Source organism: Rhizophagus irregularis, chromosome 4 (assembly GCF_026210795.1).
Source record: "Rhizophagus irregularis chromosome 4, complete sequence".
Taxonomy (NCBI): domain Eukaryota; kingdom Fungi; phylum Glomeromycota; class Glomeromycetes; order Glomerales; family Glomeraceae; genus Rhizophagus; species Rhizophagus irregularis.
Window position 1 is genome coordinate 1,111,732 of NC_089432.1, and position 19,171 is coordinate 1,130,902.

Here is a 19,171-nt window from a genome sequence, read left to right on the forward strand (position 1 = left end):
TTGCTAATGTCATCGAATCTGGAATTTTTCAAATTGTAGCTTGAAACTTCTTACATTGTTTTCTTTCTTTGAGTATCCACCTTGCTGGAAACTACTGAACTGGTATCCCCTAAATCTGTAGTCCAAACTGGACCATCATTACCTTTGAACTGGGCTAGATGAAAGGAAGTTAATTCTATCTTCAAATGAACTGTCTGGTATTTCTTTTGTTGTTTCATTTGTAACGAGATAGTCTTTTCCCACAGAGTTAACTGTTGCAGAATTTCTTCTGGTGTCAAGGATACTGGAACATCATAAACCAATATATCTCTAATCTGTAATATACCATTATCATCTGGTTTAATACCTGTAATAACTTGTTGAATAATATTTTTATTTGACTTCATTTTTTTATTTGAAGATTTTGTCAAATTAGATGAATTGTCAACTGGTTGTTTTACAAGCTGCGGCTGTGGTATTACATCCAGTTCAGAAATAGGTTATACTGTTGAGATTTCCATATCAATAGGTTGATCAACATGTGATTGTGATTTAGAGGCATCTGCAATCGACCGATTTATAATTACATCTTGATCAACACCCAATTTATCATCATCATTATCAGTATTTCTCATTATTCCACTAGTACTTACATCTGTAAGCACATCAGAATCAGAATCTTCAGATTGGTGTTTTTTCTTATTTTTTTTAGCCTTCTTGCCCTTTTTAGACTTTTCCTCATGCTTTCTCACTAAACGTAACATTTGCTTTCTTCCTTCACTGTGCTCCTTTATTCCAGAGTATACTGCGTTAAAACCCTGAGAAGCAGAGTACATAGCAACATGTAAAAAAAAAGAAAAACTTTGAAGTATCATTTTATAGCAAGCAGCTCTATTCTCCCAACTGAGTATTTCTTCATTTGTTAGACCAAAATTTGCTTTTAAAATATTATTTTGAACTTCTACTTGAGGTCCAGAAAAAAATGAAGTAAAAAGACTTTCACAATATTGAAAATAATGTGTATATGTAAAATGTAAAAATCTATGTTCTTCGCCAGTTCCATAAGGAAACTTATTTTTGGCTAATTGTATATTTCTACTATCTTCCATATTAATAAAAATGAGAGTAAAAAAAATTTTTATTTTTTACTGTGGAATTATTATGTTTTTAAGAAATTGAGGAAGAAGTTTTTTTTTAAAAAAAAATTTTTACTTTTATTTGACGCCACGCCAGATTCCCATTTTCTGCAGATCATTTGCAGTTGACTTATACTTGTGGATCACAAATTAAATGATAAAACCTACATTTTTAACTTTTGTATACAATATGAAATACAAAATTGTCTTTATTACATAATAATAATAAAATAAAGAATTTTGAATAAAAATTTCTCTATATTGTGAAGTTAAATTTTTATATCATTAAAAAAGTAATATATAAGTAGTAACAAAGAGTAGAGCTGTGACCCGTTACCTATCTATGAGTATCCAGGTTATGGAATAGCAAATGTGTAAAAATGGGTAATACCCATTTTGTATCCATTTTATGTTGACATTTATATACCCAGGTATTACTCGGGTAATTGCCCATAAATTTTGCCAGAATTGAGATGTTAACTCAGGCCAGAATTTTAATGCCGGCCAGAATTAATGTTTATAAATCACTTGGTGATCGTCACTAATAAGTACGGTTACAAGCTTTAATATTTGAACGAGAAAGTTACCACAAAAAATAACTTTTGTCCCATTTTATTAATTCTGGCTAAAATTGTAATTTTTGGCTAGAATTAAATGTTTACCACTGGTGAGTTTTAGCAATGCTAGATTTCTTTATTTTGTTTTATATATTTGATAATTATCTTAATTTATAGATTTATTGAGAAAAAAACAGGTTTTTATCCGGGTAATACCTGGGTATACTCGGGTCATATCTAACAAAAAGATAAATGGGTATAAACGGTATAATCAGGTAATACCCGTTTTGGAGTCGGGTAACACATTTTTTGATTTGAGTATGATCTGGATACAGAAATTCTGATGGGTCGCAGTCTAACAAAGAGGACTACCCCTGCGTACCCTTCAAAAATGTCACGAAACGGCCGGCATTACGGCGTTATGCACTAACACGTGAAAATAAACAGTGACGAATAAGGGTGTGACGAATACGTTTTTACTTACTCGAAAAAAACTAAGTCCCTCAGATACTTATGAAAAATGGAAACAAGGAAGGGTGTGACGGATGTGACAAAAAAACAGTCACGTGAATTTTCGTGACATTTTTGAAGGGTACGCAGGGGAAATCAACAAAGAGATCAGCACTCGCTTACTATTAGCTCTACACGTCTCTTCAGGGCCAGAATTACATAATTCCGCCTGGCATTATTCAAAAAAGGAAGGAGCTACACGTTATTTTGGCTTTATATATTTTAAATATTAAAATAATTATGATTAACTCACCTTTGTTACTTTGTTATGGAGACTATTGTTGTGATGTCTAAAGTGCAAGAAATTTTGTCAAATTTTGTTACATTAATTTATCGAGTATTTTAACTTATATGATAAAATAAATTAAAAAAAAATTGACATAAGAAAAGAACAATAATTACAATAATTTATTAACAGACAGGCTGAATAAACTGTACTATTACCTGTAAAAAAATAATTACGTTAAAATGAAAAAAACTTTTATTGATTTGAAATCAAAGGTATAATGTTTTATTAAAATAATTAAGAGATATTAGCTTATTTTACGTTAGAAATCGTGAAGTTAATCAAATTTACAATGAAAAAATATATATATTAAATTTCTTTTCTTACATTTCTACCATTAAATTCTTTTTTATATTTTACATATATAATTGACATTCAAAAGTCAATACGAATTTCCCACTATGTTTTTTTATTAAAAAGTTTCTTTTTAATAAGAAATTATCAAAAAAACCTTAAACATAATTTTCCTTACTTCTACTATGATCAAAGATGTAGTGTTTTTATTACAAATAAAATATCCTATACACATTTTTTATTGGATGGGAACGAAACTTCTGTGCTACGAATTTCGTGATTTTCTTCAAGAAACAAAATTATGAAACGCAACAAATTGTGAAACTAAAGTCCTCTTATTAGTATGGTTGCAATAACAGTTAGTTAGAAATGTTACACTACATTTATTATATCCACACATGAAAACTCTGACTAACTTTATATATTAGGCTTGTTCAATTCTGATCGTTCGGGTTTTTTGATCGAAAATCCATTAACCAATCCTATCATGTGATCAAAATAAAAATTGATCGGGCTTATTAAACGGTTAACCTTGGTCACCTTATTTTTCGTATAATAAAACATTTTTCTTTTTTAAAATGGCAAATAAGCAATACATAAATGTATATTAAACTTTTTGAGGGCGCGTATTAAAACTTTACTAGACACCAGACACGTTAAAAAAAAGCGATCAAAATGATACCATATTTTGTTGTTCGGAAAGTTCGAGTTGTTGATCAGGTCACACAATTTCATCAGCCAATATTATCAATTCGAATAGGCCCTATTGGTAATTAAAGTGATACAGCATAAAAAAAGAACCAATAAAATGAGACATAGCACATATTAACTCTTGCTACTAATACTCCAATGCGGTGCATGATACTATAAAATTCAAGATATTTAAAAGATTTATGTTAAGTTTTGTAACAAGAAATATAAAAAATAATAAAGTTTCATAATAACATAAACAGATTATGTAAGACCCTTTTATATTATTAAAAAAAAAATAGCTAAGAATTTTCTTACGTTAATAATTGTATTGATAAGAATTTATGTATTATTTAACAAAGAGTTTTTCTTTTCTCAATTTTAGAGACATTTCAACCAATCAGAGGACCAATGTCGAAATGCCAAAAATAATGAAAATTTCTTTCCAGTGTTAAATATGAAATGACTGATCGGTCAACTATGTAAATCAAAACTATATCAGGTAGCTTAATTAAACTATTAATCAAAGATTTTTTAAATCATAATAGATACTTAATAGAGAGTCTCTTTTACATAGGCCATAATATTAAAAGAATAGTTCGCGAATTTTTAGATGTCTAGAGTGAACCTTCTTATTATTTATTACTTTTTTTTATAAATATCCATTCTCATACACATCTCTGACAAAGTTACGTTGATTATTTTTGTATTAATATTCAACTTTCAAATCAATACCCTGCAAAACCTCTCTCTATACTAATATTAAGTAAAAGGAAGGTTATTTTTTCATTAATTGGTAAAATATTTCAAATTTAACAACGTAACTCTGTTATTCTGGAATTAAAATTAACTTTAACATCTAAATTTAGCATTGGTATTTACAATTCATATAAACGAAAGTATCAAGCTCGGAAAGCAGCCAAAAGAGTCTAAAAAAATGACCATAATGGAAATAACAAGTCAATTAATTACCCATGGCAGGGGAAGTATTGCGTCAAACCTTTTTAATTGTATCATAGGCAATAAATAAAATAGTGATTATTATTACTTATAGCCAAAAAATATCTTTTTATTTTATATAAAAAAATTTCTTCAATAAAAAAAAAATATCACGTATCACAGTCTAATAGTAAATATTTAGGACTCGAGCACTGTAATAGGTAAACACAGAATAGGCCAAAATAGCTATGAAAATCTTACCTTTTTTAAATATTTTTCGGTAATGTTGGTCAGAATTTATTATTTATTTTAGTAACTGACTGACATTATTATAATTCCGGCCCTGAAAAAATGTGTAGATAATAGTAATATTTTGCTAATTTTCTATGACCTATTTATATAGTGCTCGGGTCCTAAATACTTATCATGAAATCAAAAGTATCATGAAATCAAAAGGTTTAATCTAGATCCTAAAAATAGAAAAAATTTGACCTAAAAAAATTCATCATAAGCTATTTCTTCAGATTCATAAACATATATAGCCCTTCGCTTCGCTCCGGACATAAGATTTAAAACAACAATTTTTTTTTTAAACAATATTTAATTATTTATATTATGCAATAATTGAACAATTGTTAGATATGCACAGTTATTATTACCACAACTGATCGGCATAGTTGCACCGGCTTCATATAGTATTTAACTGCAGTACAGAAAGTGATCAACAAAACAGTATTACTAATATAAATACGTTTGTGAAAAAAAAAAAAAAAATTTAAACTCTATTTTTTTTCTTGTTTAAATTATTCTAAAATGTCTAATAAGCAAGTTAATTTCAAAACTAAAAATTTATTATATGAATTTTCTCAAATTATTCAAAATTTTGATAAAATTAATATAAAAGAAACTGAACCTATTATAAATGATTATATTTTTGAAGGAGATTTAAGTATCATGATTGATGATTTGGTTGATCTTATTTTTATGAAATTAAATGAAGGGAAAGACGCAATAATAATAAAGCAACATGTTTTTAACTATCTTAATAATCACAAAATTATTTTACAAGAAATTCATAGTTGGCTTTCAAACAACCAAAATAATTCAAATTCTAATTATTTGTTTGGATATGTTAATTATCATGGAATTGGAACTAATTCTGACAGGAAAAAGGCAATTGAATTATATAAAAAAGCAGCAGAGTTAGAAAATAATGTAGCTCAATTAGATCTTATTCATATATATATTCATGGAAAAGATAATGAGATAAATTATAATTTAGCATTTAAGTTATCTAAAAAATTAGCAGAAAAAGAAATTCCAAGTGCAATATATAGTCTAGGCTATTGTTATTTCAGGGGAATTGGTACTGTTTATGATACAAAAAAAGCATTTGAATTATATCAAAAGGCAGCAGATTTAGGAAATTCAAATGGAATAAACAACTTAGGTTGGTGTTATTATGGTGGAATTGTAATTAAGTCTGATGATCAAAAAGCATTTGAATTGTTTCAGAAAGCAGCAGATTTAGAAAATTTAAGTGGAATAAATGGTTTAGGATGTTGCTATGAAAAAGGAGTTGGGACTGATATTAATAAACAAAAAGCATTTGAATTATATAAAAAAGCAGCAGAGTTGGGAAGTAATTCAGCTCAATATAATCTTGCTAAGATGTATGAAATTGGAAGTGGAGTTGAAAAGGATATGGATCAAGCAGTATATTGGTACCAAAAATCTGCTGAGCAGGGATACAAATATGCTCAAATAAAAGTAAATCAACTTTTAAAAAAATAAATTATATTTATTACTACAGTCAAACCTTTATATAACGATATGTCGGGACATATATGAAATTTTTAGAAAATATCGTTATATCAAAGTTATGCCGATATTTATATGTCCTCACATATAGTAGGAAAATAAAATTTTATCGGTATAACAAGTTTTTAATAGTATCGGTATATCGAATATCGGTATATCGAGGTTAGACTGTATATTATAAATTAAGAGTAAAAATAAAGTAATTCGCTATTCAAATATTCTTTACTAATTTGAATTAATAAGAATCTATAACTGCAAAACTCAAATTATTAATACAAAATACATATGAAAAATATATGAAGTCAGTGATTTATTAGCTAAAAATAAATAACCATAAATAAATATATTGTAAAAATTTTTTATAATGGCCTCTTATAATTATATTATAAGGTTTAAGCAAATAATTTTTTTTTTTCAGAAAAAAAATTTAAAATTTCTTTTATTATACTACTATTTCATAAAATAATAATATATTTAAAATACTTTTTATTTGTTTTTGTAATATTATAACATAATTTAAATAAATAATTTATTTATTAAAAATCCAACTGGTTATATTGGTTGTTGGTTCTAAAATATTACACAAAATTAAAGTTATCAACCAAAGTTAAGGAATTTATCAAGGTGTTGGAACTATAACTACTTTATTAAATTATTTTGGTTTATTTAGTTTGATGTCTGAATATTTTTACAATATGTGCATATACATACTTTACTGAAATCCGTAAAATTGGGGCTATGTAGTAGCTATATTGCCGCTATTTATATAGTAGGCGTATGGCTACTTTATATTCGATGCAGTTGAATTGATTCAATATAAACGGATGTATAGACAGTTGTAAAGCAACTATATAGAAAATAAACATTATTATGAAGTACAGTAAATATAGTAAATATTGCTAATTTGAAGTAAATTTATAATGACATATGGTGCTGTTATAGTAAATATATGGTAAATATATTAGGTAAAATCATTATGTTTCCAAAAGTAAACATTTTCAACATCGAAGATCCAAGCTGACTGCCTAAAAAAAAAAAAGAAAGAAACAACAAACATAGTAAAGTTCTGTTAAAACGAAAGTATTAAAAGGAACCATCGAAAACTTACCAAATCAAAAAATTATCGAGTTAAAGTTCCAACCAAAAAATCCATGCTTGAACATCTAAAAAAAGGAGGAGAACAAACTGTTAGAAAACGTTTCATTAAATCAGTTATAGAAAAAAGCCTCTTTGGTTTCCGTACCGAAATCCTGCACTAACAAAGATTTGAAGTATCAGTCGTCTAAAAAAAAGGGAAAACAAAATAAACTTAAAAAAAAATAAAAAAAAGAAACCATAAAAGTTAGTTTCCACCAAAATTCCGCGCGATCTTTAGCCGTCTAAGAAAGAAGTAAATGAGATGTTAGTGAGCATTTCGTTAAAAAAATGAAAAAAAATGCAAGTTCTCACCGAAATTAATGTTCCAAAATCATTTAAAAAATCCCCGGTTTGCATTTTGCCGTCAAAAGGGAACGAATTTTTATTTTTCTGTTTCCTTAAAATCCGTAAATTTCATGGTTTACTTTTTCAACCAGAATCACATTTTCCGAACTCGTCTAAAAAAAAAAAGAACGAAACGTTAACGTTAAAGACTGTTTCGTTAAAAGAAATATATTGAAAAAATTGCTGTGTTCCTAAGTTCAAAAAAAAGAAAATTTTCCGAATTCCTACCAAAATCCACATCCTAGTTCCGACTAAAATAAAAAGATGAAATGTTAAATTCGTTAAAATTAACAAATCAAAAAAAAAAACATCTTACAATTTCTCACCAAGAAAAATAAGAAAATCTTTGATTTTCTAGCGTCCTGATTGAAAAAGAAGAAAAAGATAAAACGTTAGAAGATGTTTCATTAAAATAAATAGTTGAGAAAAAAAAAGCCTACCGAAATCTGTATCCAAAAGTTCAAAAAATAAGTCACCTAAAAAAGAGAAAGAAACGTTAATAGACGTCTCATCAAATAATACTTCAAAAAAATATTTCCATCCTATCGAAATCTTACACATCCAATGACTTGGTCGACTAATAAAAGAAAAAATTGAAGCATTGGTACTAAACTACTAATCTTTCTCTTTTTAGGTTTTGTCCCTTCAAATGCGTGGGATTTTGGTGAGAAATTGGACAGTGTTTATGTTTCTATATATTTCTTTAAGGAAACGTATACTAAAGGCAAAAGAGACATTGAATGATTGAAACATAAAAAAAAGAAATATCGAAACCTAAAAGAAGTAAGTTAATTGATTTAGTAGTGAAGATAAATAGATAAAATGAAAATAAAATTGCACATCCAGAAAATCGGCAATACCTAAAAAAGAAAGATAACACCAAAACGTAAAAAGAAGCTGAAATCTACAAAAAAAGAGAATCAAAAGTCAATAACAAATACGAACTAGGAAGAAATAAAAAAAACGAAAAAAATGGACGGTCACTTCCATTTCCAGAAAGAATCAAAAGAGAAAAACTAATGTTAATAAAGTTCGTTAATATAAAGTAATTAATGAAAAAAAAATTACCACCGGAATCCCAAAGAGAACCGCCTAGATAAAAGAAAGTAAATGACCTGTTGGAAACTGTTCGCTGAAATAAAAGCAAAAATTGAATAATTTAGTTACCAAATTCGTGTTTAAGGAGACTGAAAGAACCACCTAAAAAAAAATCAAAACGTTAGAAAACGTTTTGTTAAAATAGATAATTAAGAAATAAAATTCTCACCGTATTCCCACACGTCAAATTCGTCACAATAGCCAAAGAACCAAGTTATCTAAAAAAAGTAAGAAAAAACAACTATTAAAAATCGTTTGTTAAAATAAAACAATTAAAAAAGACAAGCTTACCAAAATTCGCATCTAAGGAGACTGGAAAAAACCACCTAAAAAAAAGAAAAAAAGTGAAACGCTAGAAACGTTTTATTAACTTCGTTTTTTCAAACAAATAGTGCAAGAGAAGCAGAAAAGAGGAAGGGAAATGTAAAAGTAAGGGATAAGGGAAGGAAAAGGAAAAGGAAAACGATGTAGAGATGAAGGAAAGGCATGAAGGGAAGTGAAATGGCAAGCAAAGGAAAAGGAAAGAGTGAAAAAAGTTTTTAAAAGAGTTTAAAAGTTAGTTGATCAAACTGCGGATTATATCACGTGATACACGTGATACATAATTTTATATAAATAGAGCTTTTCCCCGAAATTTGAATTTTTTTTATTTTAATGATGTGTATATATGTGCTCATATACATATATATATATATATATATCTATTATAAACTTTACGAAAAGCCCTCAGGTAGAGGTCATTAGTACCTATAGGGGGGAGAGTCTTCACTATCCTTTTTCTGTGTTAAAGCCGATTTCAATTCCATAATAATTAAAATATCTAAGTAAATAAATAGACTTTGAATTAGTTTGGTTATTTAGAAGGTAATTAAAAATATCTTGTGAAATTATCTTATAATTTAAAACATATCGTTTTATTACGATTTCATCTTCTCCTTCATTTGATTTCTTAAAAATAAGTTCACCTAATTCATCAATAATAATACTTAAATCTCCTTCAAAAATATTTTTATTAATATTTCTCCTGTTGTAGGTTCTATTTCTTTTATACTAATTTTATCAAAAGTTTGTATAATTTGAGAAAGTTTAAGTAATGAATTATAGTTAGACATTATGAGGTAGTTTAACGAAATAGAAATAAGAAATATATAGAAATATACAGAAATATTTTATTTTACAACATTTTTATTTAAATGTTTTTTAACACTGCAGTTTTTGTACATCCGCAGCAAAGTTTATTGTACTTTACTATTAGCCGCTGGTCACACGGGCTCACGGCTCAGGCGTGGAATTTAACCGAGTCATATCCCTATAAAAAATTTTTATCCGAATATTTCCATTATTTCTCCGTGTCTTCCGTAAAAATTCCGTGAAAATGATACATTCACGGATATCCGTGTTAGCGAGATGAAAATTTCCATGATTTAAGGCTATAAATTCCATGAAAATGATACATTCATGGAAAAAACATGGAAAGATAAAACACGGATCAGATTTTTTACAGGGTATGATTGTCAAACTAAAATATTACGATAATGAACATGATATAGCCACTGTTCAATTATGTTCATAAATTTTTGTGCATTATCTATATTCTTAATGTTGATTTTTGATCAATATTATACTTTATAGGAAATGTAGCAGCTACGTCATATTTATAATGGTTTATGATAGGAGGTGTAAATCACTAAACCTTTTATATAGTATCAATTATCATAGATTTTATTTGATAAAGATTTAATAAATGATTATCACAGAATTGTTTTTCCACCATAAAATGACTACCATCCAATAAATTATCCCATTTATTGTTATATTAAAGGTAATTATAATAAAAAAGATTGTTTATTGCTAATGACCAAGAAAAAAAGTAAATGATTATTTTTCTAAAAGAACTTTCAACTTATTTTTCGCATATTGGTATTCTTGTTCAGCAGATTTTTTGTACCAATATATTGCTTGATCTATATCTTTTTTAACTCCAATTCCATATTCATACATATAAGCAATATTATATTGGGCTGTATCATTTCCAAAATTTGCTGCCTTCTGATATAATTCAAAGGCCATTTGCTTATCAATATCAGTTCCAATTCCTTTATAATAACACCATCCTAAGTTACTTATCCCAGTTGAATTTTCTAAATCTGCTGCTTTTTGAAATAATTCAAATGCCTTTTGTTTATTAACAGCAGTTCCAATTCCTTTAAAATAACACTGTCCTAAGTTTTTAATTCCAGCCGAATTTCCCAAATCTGCTGCTTTTTGATATAATTCAAATGCTTTTTGCTCATTAAGATCAGTACCAATTCCATTGTTATAACAATAACCTAAGTTATTTATTCCACTTGCGTACTCTTCTTTTGCCAACTTTTCAGATAATTGAAAAGCCAAATTATAATCATTATCAATATTTTTTCCATAAATATGCATATTTGCAATATCTATTTGAGCTACTATATTTTCCAACTCTGCCGCTTTTTGACATAATTCAATTGCTTTTTGTTTATTAGAATTAGTTCCAATTCCATGATAATTAAGATATCCAAATAAATAAATAGAATTTGAAGTATCTTGATTATTTAAAAGCCAGTTATAAATTTGTTGTAAAGTTATCATTTGATAATTAATATAATTAATAACATGTTTCTTCATTGATTCTTTACTTTTTCCTTCATTTATTTCCTTAAAAATAAGATTAACCAATTCATTAATTACAATATTTAAGTCTCCTTCAAACACGTATTCATTAATATTTTCAGTTGTAGGTTCTATTTCTTTTATATCCATTTTGTCAAAGTTTTTAATATTTTGAAAGAAATCATGTAATAAATTTATATTATTATTAGAATCTAAATTTGGTTTGTTATTGGACATTATAAAGTTATTTTATTGCAAAAAATTTTATGAAATAAGGAGAAAGAAAATCACGTAATTTTAAATTTTTTTTTTTTTTTGTTCTACAACATATTTAACACTGCAGTGCTGATCAGTTCTTGTGTTTCCACAACGATTTTTGAGCTACCTTAGCTTCATTGTATCGACAACCTTTCGTGTAACATCAATTATCTTGTCAACGGCAAAAAAATTCATATATATGATTTCGGTGCAAATTTATCGTCGATCATTAGTAATTTTTTACTGATACCCGATTTTCATTTCTTAAATAATTCTTTTTATGTGAACTCATTCAAACAACAACATATTTTTAATTTAATATAACGAAGTTTTAAATAGTTACATAATTTTTTACTTTTATTTGACGCCACTCCAGATTCCCTCTACAGATCATTGCAGCTGACCCGTGGATAACGAATTAAGTAAAAATAAATAAATAAATAAAGATTTAATTTAATTATTGTCTTGTCAACTATAAATATAATTAAGAACATGTTAATATATTGATTCTTCATCTTTTCCTTTATAAAATTATGATTAGCTGATTCATCCACCAAAATTCATCAAAGATACGAATGTCTCATCTGATTTTTTTGGCTGTTTCTTTAATATTTATTTTATTATTAAAATAGAATAAGATATATTATTGAATTATTATGATATAGTATTTAAATGAATACCAATACCCTGCCTATCTTTCCTTTCACTTTCGGAGGGAATATTTATTATGTTACGACTTTGATCATATATTTGATGAGGTTAATAAAATTGAAAATAATAGTTTAGAAATATCACATTTAACATTATGGACATTAAATTATAACAAATGTAACAAATGTATACTATAAGAATTAATAATAGGAGGATTAATTTTAAAATGTATACATAGCTCTAGTAATTGAAATCTCTGGAATTGTAAATCATATATTGTAATTTATTATTTTTTACACAATATATTTTTAAGTGCAATGACAAATTTTAATAATCATAATATGAATTGCTTATTACGTCTGTCACTCTGTTACGCATAATATGTATTTATTTTGATAATCATGTGATTATGACGTACAAAAGAATAAAAAGAATAAAAAGAATAAAAAGATAAAAAAGAGTAATTATTTAAAACTAAGTTGCAAAAGAATTAAAAAATTAAATGGTAAGTTGACAATAAATTAATTGACTCCTACACAAACATAATATAAAGGTCCTATGCTTTTCATTCCAGATAAACATCCTAAAACTGCTGCTTCATGAAATAATTCAAATGCTTTAGTATAATTAATATCAGTTCTAAAAACAAACATCAAAATCATCATCGTCTAAATAATCATATTCTTCTTCTGCTAATTTTTTAGATAATTCAAAAGTTGGATAATGATAATTAGTATCATACTTGTATATATTAGTGATATTTAATTGAACCATGCTATCTTTCAACCCTATTGCTTTTTGACATAATTCAATTCCCTTCTGCTTGTTAGATTTAGACCCGATTCCGTAATAACTAAAACATCCAAGTAAATAAACATTATTTGAAATATTTTGATTATTTAAAAGGTAACAATTAATTTCTTGCAAAGTTATCTCTTGATTATTAATATAATCGAGAACGTGTTCCTTTATTGGTTCTTCATATTCCCCTTCATTTAGTTTCTTAGAAATAAGATTAATTAAATCATCAATCACATCATCTAAATCTTCGGAAATATATTTATTGATATTTTCGGTTGTAGGTTCTATTTCTTTTATGTTTATTTTATTAAAATTGAGTAAAATTTGAGAAAGTCCATTATGTAAATTATTAGTATTTGCAATATCTGAATTAAATTGTATATCAAACATTGTAAATTTAATAATGAGAGGAAAAGAAGAAAAGAATGTACTGTAAATAATGCGTAACTTTTCACGACATATTTATTTATTTATTTGTATGGTATATTAAATGTAGATCTCCTGCGGCAATTTTTTACGCTAATTGTGTGACCAAACGGGCCGCTTTTATAAAAAGAATCGTTACATTCATAAAAATATCATTTACTATTGTAATATAATTAGTCCGGAGTGTAACGATAATTGATATTATATTTTTAGCTAAATAATTTTTTCCGTTTTTATATTTTTTGATAAAAAGTTTTTAAATAGATAAATTTTTGTAAAATTTTAATAACAAATATGAAAAATAAATTACATTAGTTAAAACTATTACTTTTTTAGTAAGATTTTCACAATAATGTGAGGTTATCCCGTGTAACTTGGTTTATTATTTGTTAAAAAAAAAATAATTGGCCATTTGATATAAACGCCTAAATAAAACAAAAATAAACAAATTCATTGTTCAAAATTGATATCAGTCAGCGGTCATTTCAGATCACTTGCTGATCATTAATTAAAATAATTTTGTGTAACCATAATTGAATATTTCATCATGTAGCTAAAAAAAGAATAATTTTTTTTTTTTGCATATACAAGAAAGTTCGTCTCAAAAATGAAGTTTTCCTCCAGATGCAACTTAAAAGTAGATGTAAAATACAGTTTAAACGATAATAATATATGTAATTTTACGAGAAGAAAAAGATTTACTAAGTTGAAAAAGGTAGTTATTTAGGTAGTTTTTGTGTAAACCACAAAAAGTCAATTTTTATAATAAAAAAAAAAATTTTTGATTTCAATAAAACTTTTAGCAAAAGCTTTTTTTAACCATTAATTATTTTATTTCTAGCCATAATTTGGCGAAACAAACAACTTTTGTTAAGCTTAGAAGGATGATTATTATACCAGATTTTTTGTTATTTATAAATTTTGTTAAAATATTTTAATTAATACGCTAATAAGAATTTTTTTTTTTATTAGAATAATATTATTAGGTCTATTTTGGTGTTATAGATAATTTTAAATAGCAAAAATAGTCAAAATATAATGTTTTTTTGTTTATCTATATTAGACCTTTAATACTTAAATCTCGGTATTGTAGTAATCATGTAAATTTTATAACTTATTAAAAAAAAACTTTAAAATTTTTAAATTTTAGTTCATTTAAAGCAAAAATTATTTATTTATAGAAAGATTCATATTGGATATTAGGTTTGCTTACCTTGTTAAGCCATGAAATACAAATAGTATAATATAAATAAGTAAAATGTTTTTTTTTATATCTAAAGTGACGTTAAAATAAAAGACATTTATAATATATTTAAAAAAAATAAGCAAAAGAAAAAAGTTAAAAAAGTTTTCTTAATACTTTATTAGTTTGCTATATCAAAATAACCATATAATTGACAACCTTCACTGGCCAGATGCAACTGAATAAAGTGAAGTTTTTGACTTTTAAAAGGTTTAAAAATATTTTCAAACCTTGAACGAACATGTTTACTATTGTTGGAAAAAGTGTTACATTCATAAATATGGAGTTACCTTTAACCTGAAAATTCCGATTTTAACGAAATTTAGGCCGGCATTATGAATCTGGCCGGAATTAAGAAAATTTTGGCCAGAATTATAATTCAAAAATTAATGAATTTTAACTAATCAAACTAATTTAGCCAAATTTAAATATTATATAAATATTATATACCTAAAGACTGTATCATATTAAGAATTTGTATTATAATATCATAGTACAAAAAATCTCACCACTCGCTTAAAATGGTTGATTGTTTATTTAAACTGTACTATAGTATAAATCTAACGTGATCGTCTTACAATCTTAAATAAAATAAATAATAAAGCTAATTGATATAGAACGATGACACAATTATTTCTCTAAAAGTTCTTCTAATTTACTTTGGGCAATTTCATCTCCTTGTTCAGCAGATTTTTTGTACCAATATATTGCTTTATCCATATCTTTTTTAATTCCATCTCCAATTTCATACATATAAGCAAGATTATATTGAGCTATATCACTTCCTAAATTTGCCGCTTTTTGATATAGTTCAAATGTCTTCTGCTTATCAACATTAGTTCCAATTCCCTTTTCATAACACCATCCTAAGTTATTTATTCCAGTCAAATTTTCTAAATCTGCCGCCTTTTGATATAATTCGAATGCTTTTTGTTTATTAACATCGGTTCCAATTCCCCAATTATAACAATAACCCAAGTTATTTATTCCGCTAACAAATTCTCCATCTGCTAATTTTTTAGATAATTCAAAAGCTAATTTATAATTTTTATCAACACCTTTTCCAAGAAGATATACATTTGCAAGATCTATTTGAGCTACTCTATTGTCTAAGTCCGCAGCTTTTTGACATAATTGAATCGCCTTTTGTTTGTTTAAATCAGTCCCAATTCCATTATAATAAAAATATCCAAGTAAATAAATAGAATTTGAATTATTTTGGTTATTTAATAGCCAATTATGAATTTCTTGTGAAATTATCTCATTACTATTAATATAATTTAAAACAAATAGTTTTATCATTTTTTCATTTTTTCCTTCATTTATTTTCACAAAAATAAGATTAACCAATTCATCGATCACGATACTTAAATCTCCTTCATAAATATATTCACTAATATTTTCAATTGTAGGCTTTATTTCTTTTATATTTATTTTATCAAAATTTTTAATAATGTGAAAAAATTCATTATTCGTATTTGATGTATCAATATAATCTAAATTAAATTGCTTATCTAACATTTGTAAAAAGAGAAAAAAAAAGAAAGAAAATGCAATAATTAAGTTCTGTGTAATTTTTGAAGACATATTTATTATTTATTATTATGGTAGTACTACAGTGCAGATCAGTATTTTTTTTGATCATTAATTCTTGATCCGGTGATATCCTTTTTTTTCGGATATTCGGATAAATTTTAATCCGCACGTAGATAGCCTTACATAAAATTAATCAAGTTAGGTTCCCCTGCATCGGATATTAATTTGTGTACCCTTTGCGAAGCAACGTTATCACTAGTTGTCAATTATATTATTGTTTTGTCCGAAGTGTAAGCACAAGGTGATACAAATGTCTCTGATGTCCGTCCGGCACGTGACTATGCACAACAATGTAATCTTATATATAAACAGTACCTCGGACTTAATAACGGTTTCTGTTTCTTATCTTATCAAAATCATTATTATGATATCATTAATGAAATATTAAAGCTTCAAATTTTTATGATGCCAGCCCGAATTTTACATAATTGTACATCGAACGCTAATTTTTTATTTTTGATCGACGTTATAATTTGACCCGAATTTCTGCAGATCGGCAATTTATGTTAATGAATTTCTTTTTTTATAATCTTATCCGGATTTCTATCTGCTTGATATTATCGCCGTTTTCAAAATGGTTTACGCAGTTTATTTGTGATTGTATATTCGAATACCAATATTCGCCCGTTTTTTTTGTCAATATTTCGTCCGGTTTTCGGTTTTCTTTTTTTTTTATTCAAATTTAACTGCGTACATCATTTTGAAAACGGCGATAATATCCGAATCTGATGATCCGAATAGAAACCGGATTTATTTCACCTGGATACCGGCTTATTAAAAAAGAAATTTGTTTAAAAATTTTTTTTAACCAATAATTTTATTAAATAATTTTATCAACTAATAATTTTGTGTAAAAGTTTGTAAACAATTATTTTTAATATTAATGATTTATACAAAACATTATAATGATAAATAAAAAATAATTGATCTAAAAAACCTTTTAATAAGCTAATATTAACACTGTTTTCAATTCATTGTGCTCATTGCAAATAAAATCTCTAATAAAAAATCGGAATTTTCCTAAACTATTATAAGCCGATTATAAAAATAAATAGTGGGAAGACTATAAAAAGAATTTTTTCAAAATTATGAATTAAAATTTCATTTTCTTTATTAAGAGCAAATTTTATTTTATGATTATATATTCATAATTAGATCGGTGATAACATTACACTCGCCCAATCATTTCCTCATTAAATTATGGAATTTAGTCAATAATTATTCTCCGGTCAGGTAGACATAATTTTATATGAAATTATGACGTAAATGATATATTAAATGTAACGAAATATTGATAATCGTTCCTTTCAACATTTCATCGGATTACTGCATCATTAGCCTTTGCTATATAAAACTTTGTCGACTATTAATAAGCTCGCAGATTAGTAAAGCTATCACTAGATGAAAATGATTTAAAGAATAATTTGTTAATATACTGTTTTGTGACTATGATTCCAACAAATAAGACCGCGATCTGCACCATGGAAACACAAAAAATGATCGGCGGTAATTTAAACTGCAGTATCACCATGCACTTAAATAAATATGTTCCTTGAAAAAAAAAACTTACATAAGTTGTTCAACTTCCCTTTTTTTCATTTAAACTACTTTACAATGTCTGATAAGCAATTTAATTTTAATAATATAGACTCTTTAAATATTTACAATAAAATTATTCAAAATTTTAATAAAATAAATATAAAAGAAATAAAACCCACAACCAAAAATATTAATGAATATATTTTTGAAGGTGATTTAAATATTTTAGTTGATGAATTAGTTTATAATATTTTTAAAGAATTTAATGAAGGAAAGAATAGAGAAATTATAAAACAGCATGTACTTGATTATGTTAATAATCATAGAATAATTTCACAAGAAATTTGTAGTTGGCTTTCAAATAATCAAAATAATTCAAATTCTACTTATTTACTTGGATATTTTAATTATAATGGAATTGGAACTGATCCTAACAAACAAAAGGCAATTGAATTATATCAAAAAGCAGCAAAATTAGAAAATAGAGTGGCACAACTAAATCTTGCTAATATGCATATTTATGGAAAAGAAATTGATAGTGATTATGATTTAGCTTTTGAATTATCAAAAAAGTTAGCAGAAGTGGAATGTGCAAGTGGAATGAATAATTTAGGATATTGTTATAATAATGGGATTGGAACTGATATTAATAATGACAAAGCGTTTGAATTATTTAAGAAAGCAGCAGATTTGGGGAATTCATATGGAATAAATAGCTTAGGATGTTGTTATGAAGAAGGAATTGGAACTGATGCTAATAAACAAAAAGCATTTGAATTATATAAAAAAGCAGCAGATTTAGGAAATTCAACTGGAATGAGTAACTTAGGCTATTGTTATTATGGTGGAATTGGAACTGATATTAATGAACAAAAAGCATTTGAATTATTTCAAGAAGCAGCAGATTTAGGAAGTGATGCAGCTCAATATAATCTTGCCTGGATATATGAAAATGGAGATGGAATTAAAGATATGAACCAAGCAATTTATTGGTACAAAAAATCTGCCGAACAAGAATATGAAATTGCTCAAAATAAATTGAAAGAACTTTTAAAAATATAAATTAATATTTGTATACATATGGGAAAATTTTTTACTATGTGTCAAAGACTATGTGTTAAAGGTGTTGAAGAGCAAAATCAAAATAATCTATTGCTAAATTGTTGATATTATTGATTAAATTGATTAAATACAACTCAACGTGTTAATATAGAATAGATACAAC

At 26.1% G+C, this 19,171-nt stretch overlaps 7 protein-coding genes across 8 annotated transcripts; 2 read left to right on the forward strand and 5 right to left on the reverse strand.

Annotated features, from left to right (window-relative positions):
• Positions 1-479: 479 nt before the first annotated feature.
• OCT59_023616 (uncharacterized protein) lies at positions 480-1,363 on the reverse strand (the record flags this gene model as incomplete). Its single annotated transcript, XM_025318464.2, has 1 exon — positions 480-1,363. The coding sequence occupies exon 1, from the start codon at positions 1,086-1,088 to the stop codon at positions 480-482; it is 609 nt and encodes a 202-aa protein (XP_025176050.2). The 5' UTR covers positions 1,089-1,363.
• A 3,841-nt stretch (positions 1,364-5,204) lies between these two features.
• OCT59_023617 (uncharacterized protein) lies at positions 5,205-6,185 on the forward strand (the record flags this gene model as incomplete). The annotated part of the gene is made up of 1 exon (XM_066134842.1): positions 5,205-6,185. The coding sequence occupies one exon, from the start codon at positions 5,205-5,207 to the stop codon at positions 6,183-6,185; it is 981 nt and encodes a 326-aa protein (XP_065990926.1).
• A 1,155-nt stretch (positions 6,186-7,340) lies between these two features.
• On the reverse strand, positions 7,341-8,296 carry OCT59_023618 (uncharacterized protein; the record flags this gene model as incomplete). 2 transcript variants are annotated; one of them, XM_066134844.1, is made up of 8 exons in its annotated part: positions 7,341-7,375; positions 7,456-7,462; positions 7,547-7,591; positions 7,662-7,746; positions 7,923-7,945; positions 8,021-8,056; positions 8,135-8,170; positions 8,252-8,296. In XM_066134844.1, 8 exons carry the CDS (start codon positions 8,294-8,296, stop codon positions 7,341-7,343), a joined length of 312 nt encoding a protein of 103 aa, XP_065990928.1. The 2 variants fall into 2 exon arrangements, with proteins under 2 accessions (XP_065990928.1, XP_065990927.1); XM_066134843.1 differs by lacking the exons at positions 7,341-7,375; positions 7,456-7,462; positions 7,547-7,591; positions 7,662-7,746 and adding an exon at positions 7,748-7,807 and having other exon boundaries at positions 8,011-8,056.
• A 2,374-nt stretch (positions 8,297-10,670) lies between these two features.
• On the reverse strand, positions 10,671-11,582 carry OCT59_023619 (uncharacterized protein; the record flags this gene model as incomplete). The annotated part of the gene is made up of 1 exon (XM_066134845.1): positions 10,671-11,582. One exon carries the CDS (start codon positions 11,580-11,582, stop codon positions 10,671-10,673), a length of 912 nt encoding a protein of 303 aa, XP_065990929.1.
• Positions 11,583-12,980: 1,398 nt separating this feature from the next.
• On the reverse strand, positions 12,981-13,532 carry OCT59_023620 (uncharacterized protein; the record flags this gene model as incomplete). Its single annotated transcript, XM_066134846.1, has 1 exon — positions 12,981-13,532. One exon carries the CDS (start codon positions 13,530-13,532, stop codon positions 12,981-12,983), a length of 552 nt encoding a protein of 183 aa, XP_065990930.1.
• A 1,909-nt stretch (positions 13,533-15,441) lies between these two features.
• On the reverse strand, positions 15,442-16,332 carry OCT59_023621 (uncharacterized protein; the record flags this gene model as incomplete). Its single annotated transcript, XM_066134847.1, has 1 exon — positions 15,442-16,332. One exon carries the CDS (start codon positions 16,330-16,332, stop codon positions 15,442-15,444), a length of 891 nt encoding a protein of 296 aa, XP_065990931.1.
• Positions 16,333-18,021: 1,689 nt separating this feature from the next.
• OCT59_023622 (uncharacterized protein) lies at positions 18,022-19,008 on the forward strand (the record flags this gene model as incomplete). Its single annotated transcript, XM_066134848.1, has 1 exon — positions 18,022-19,008. The coding sequence occupies one exon, from the start codon at positions 18,022-18,024 to the stop codon at positions 19,006-19,008; it is 987 nt and encodes a 328-aa protein (XP_065990932.1).
• Positions 19,009-19,171: the final 163 nt, after the last annotated feature.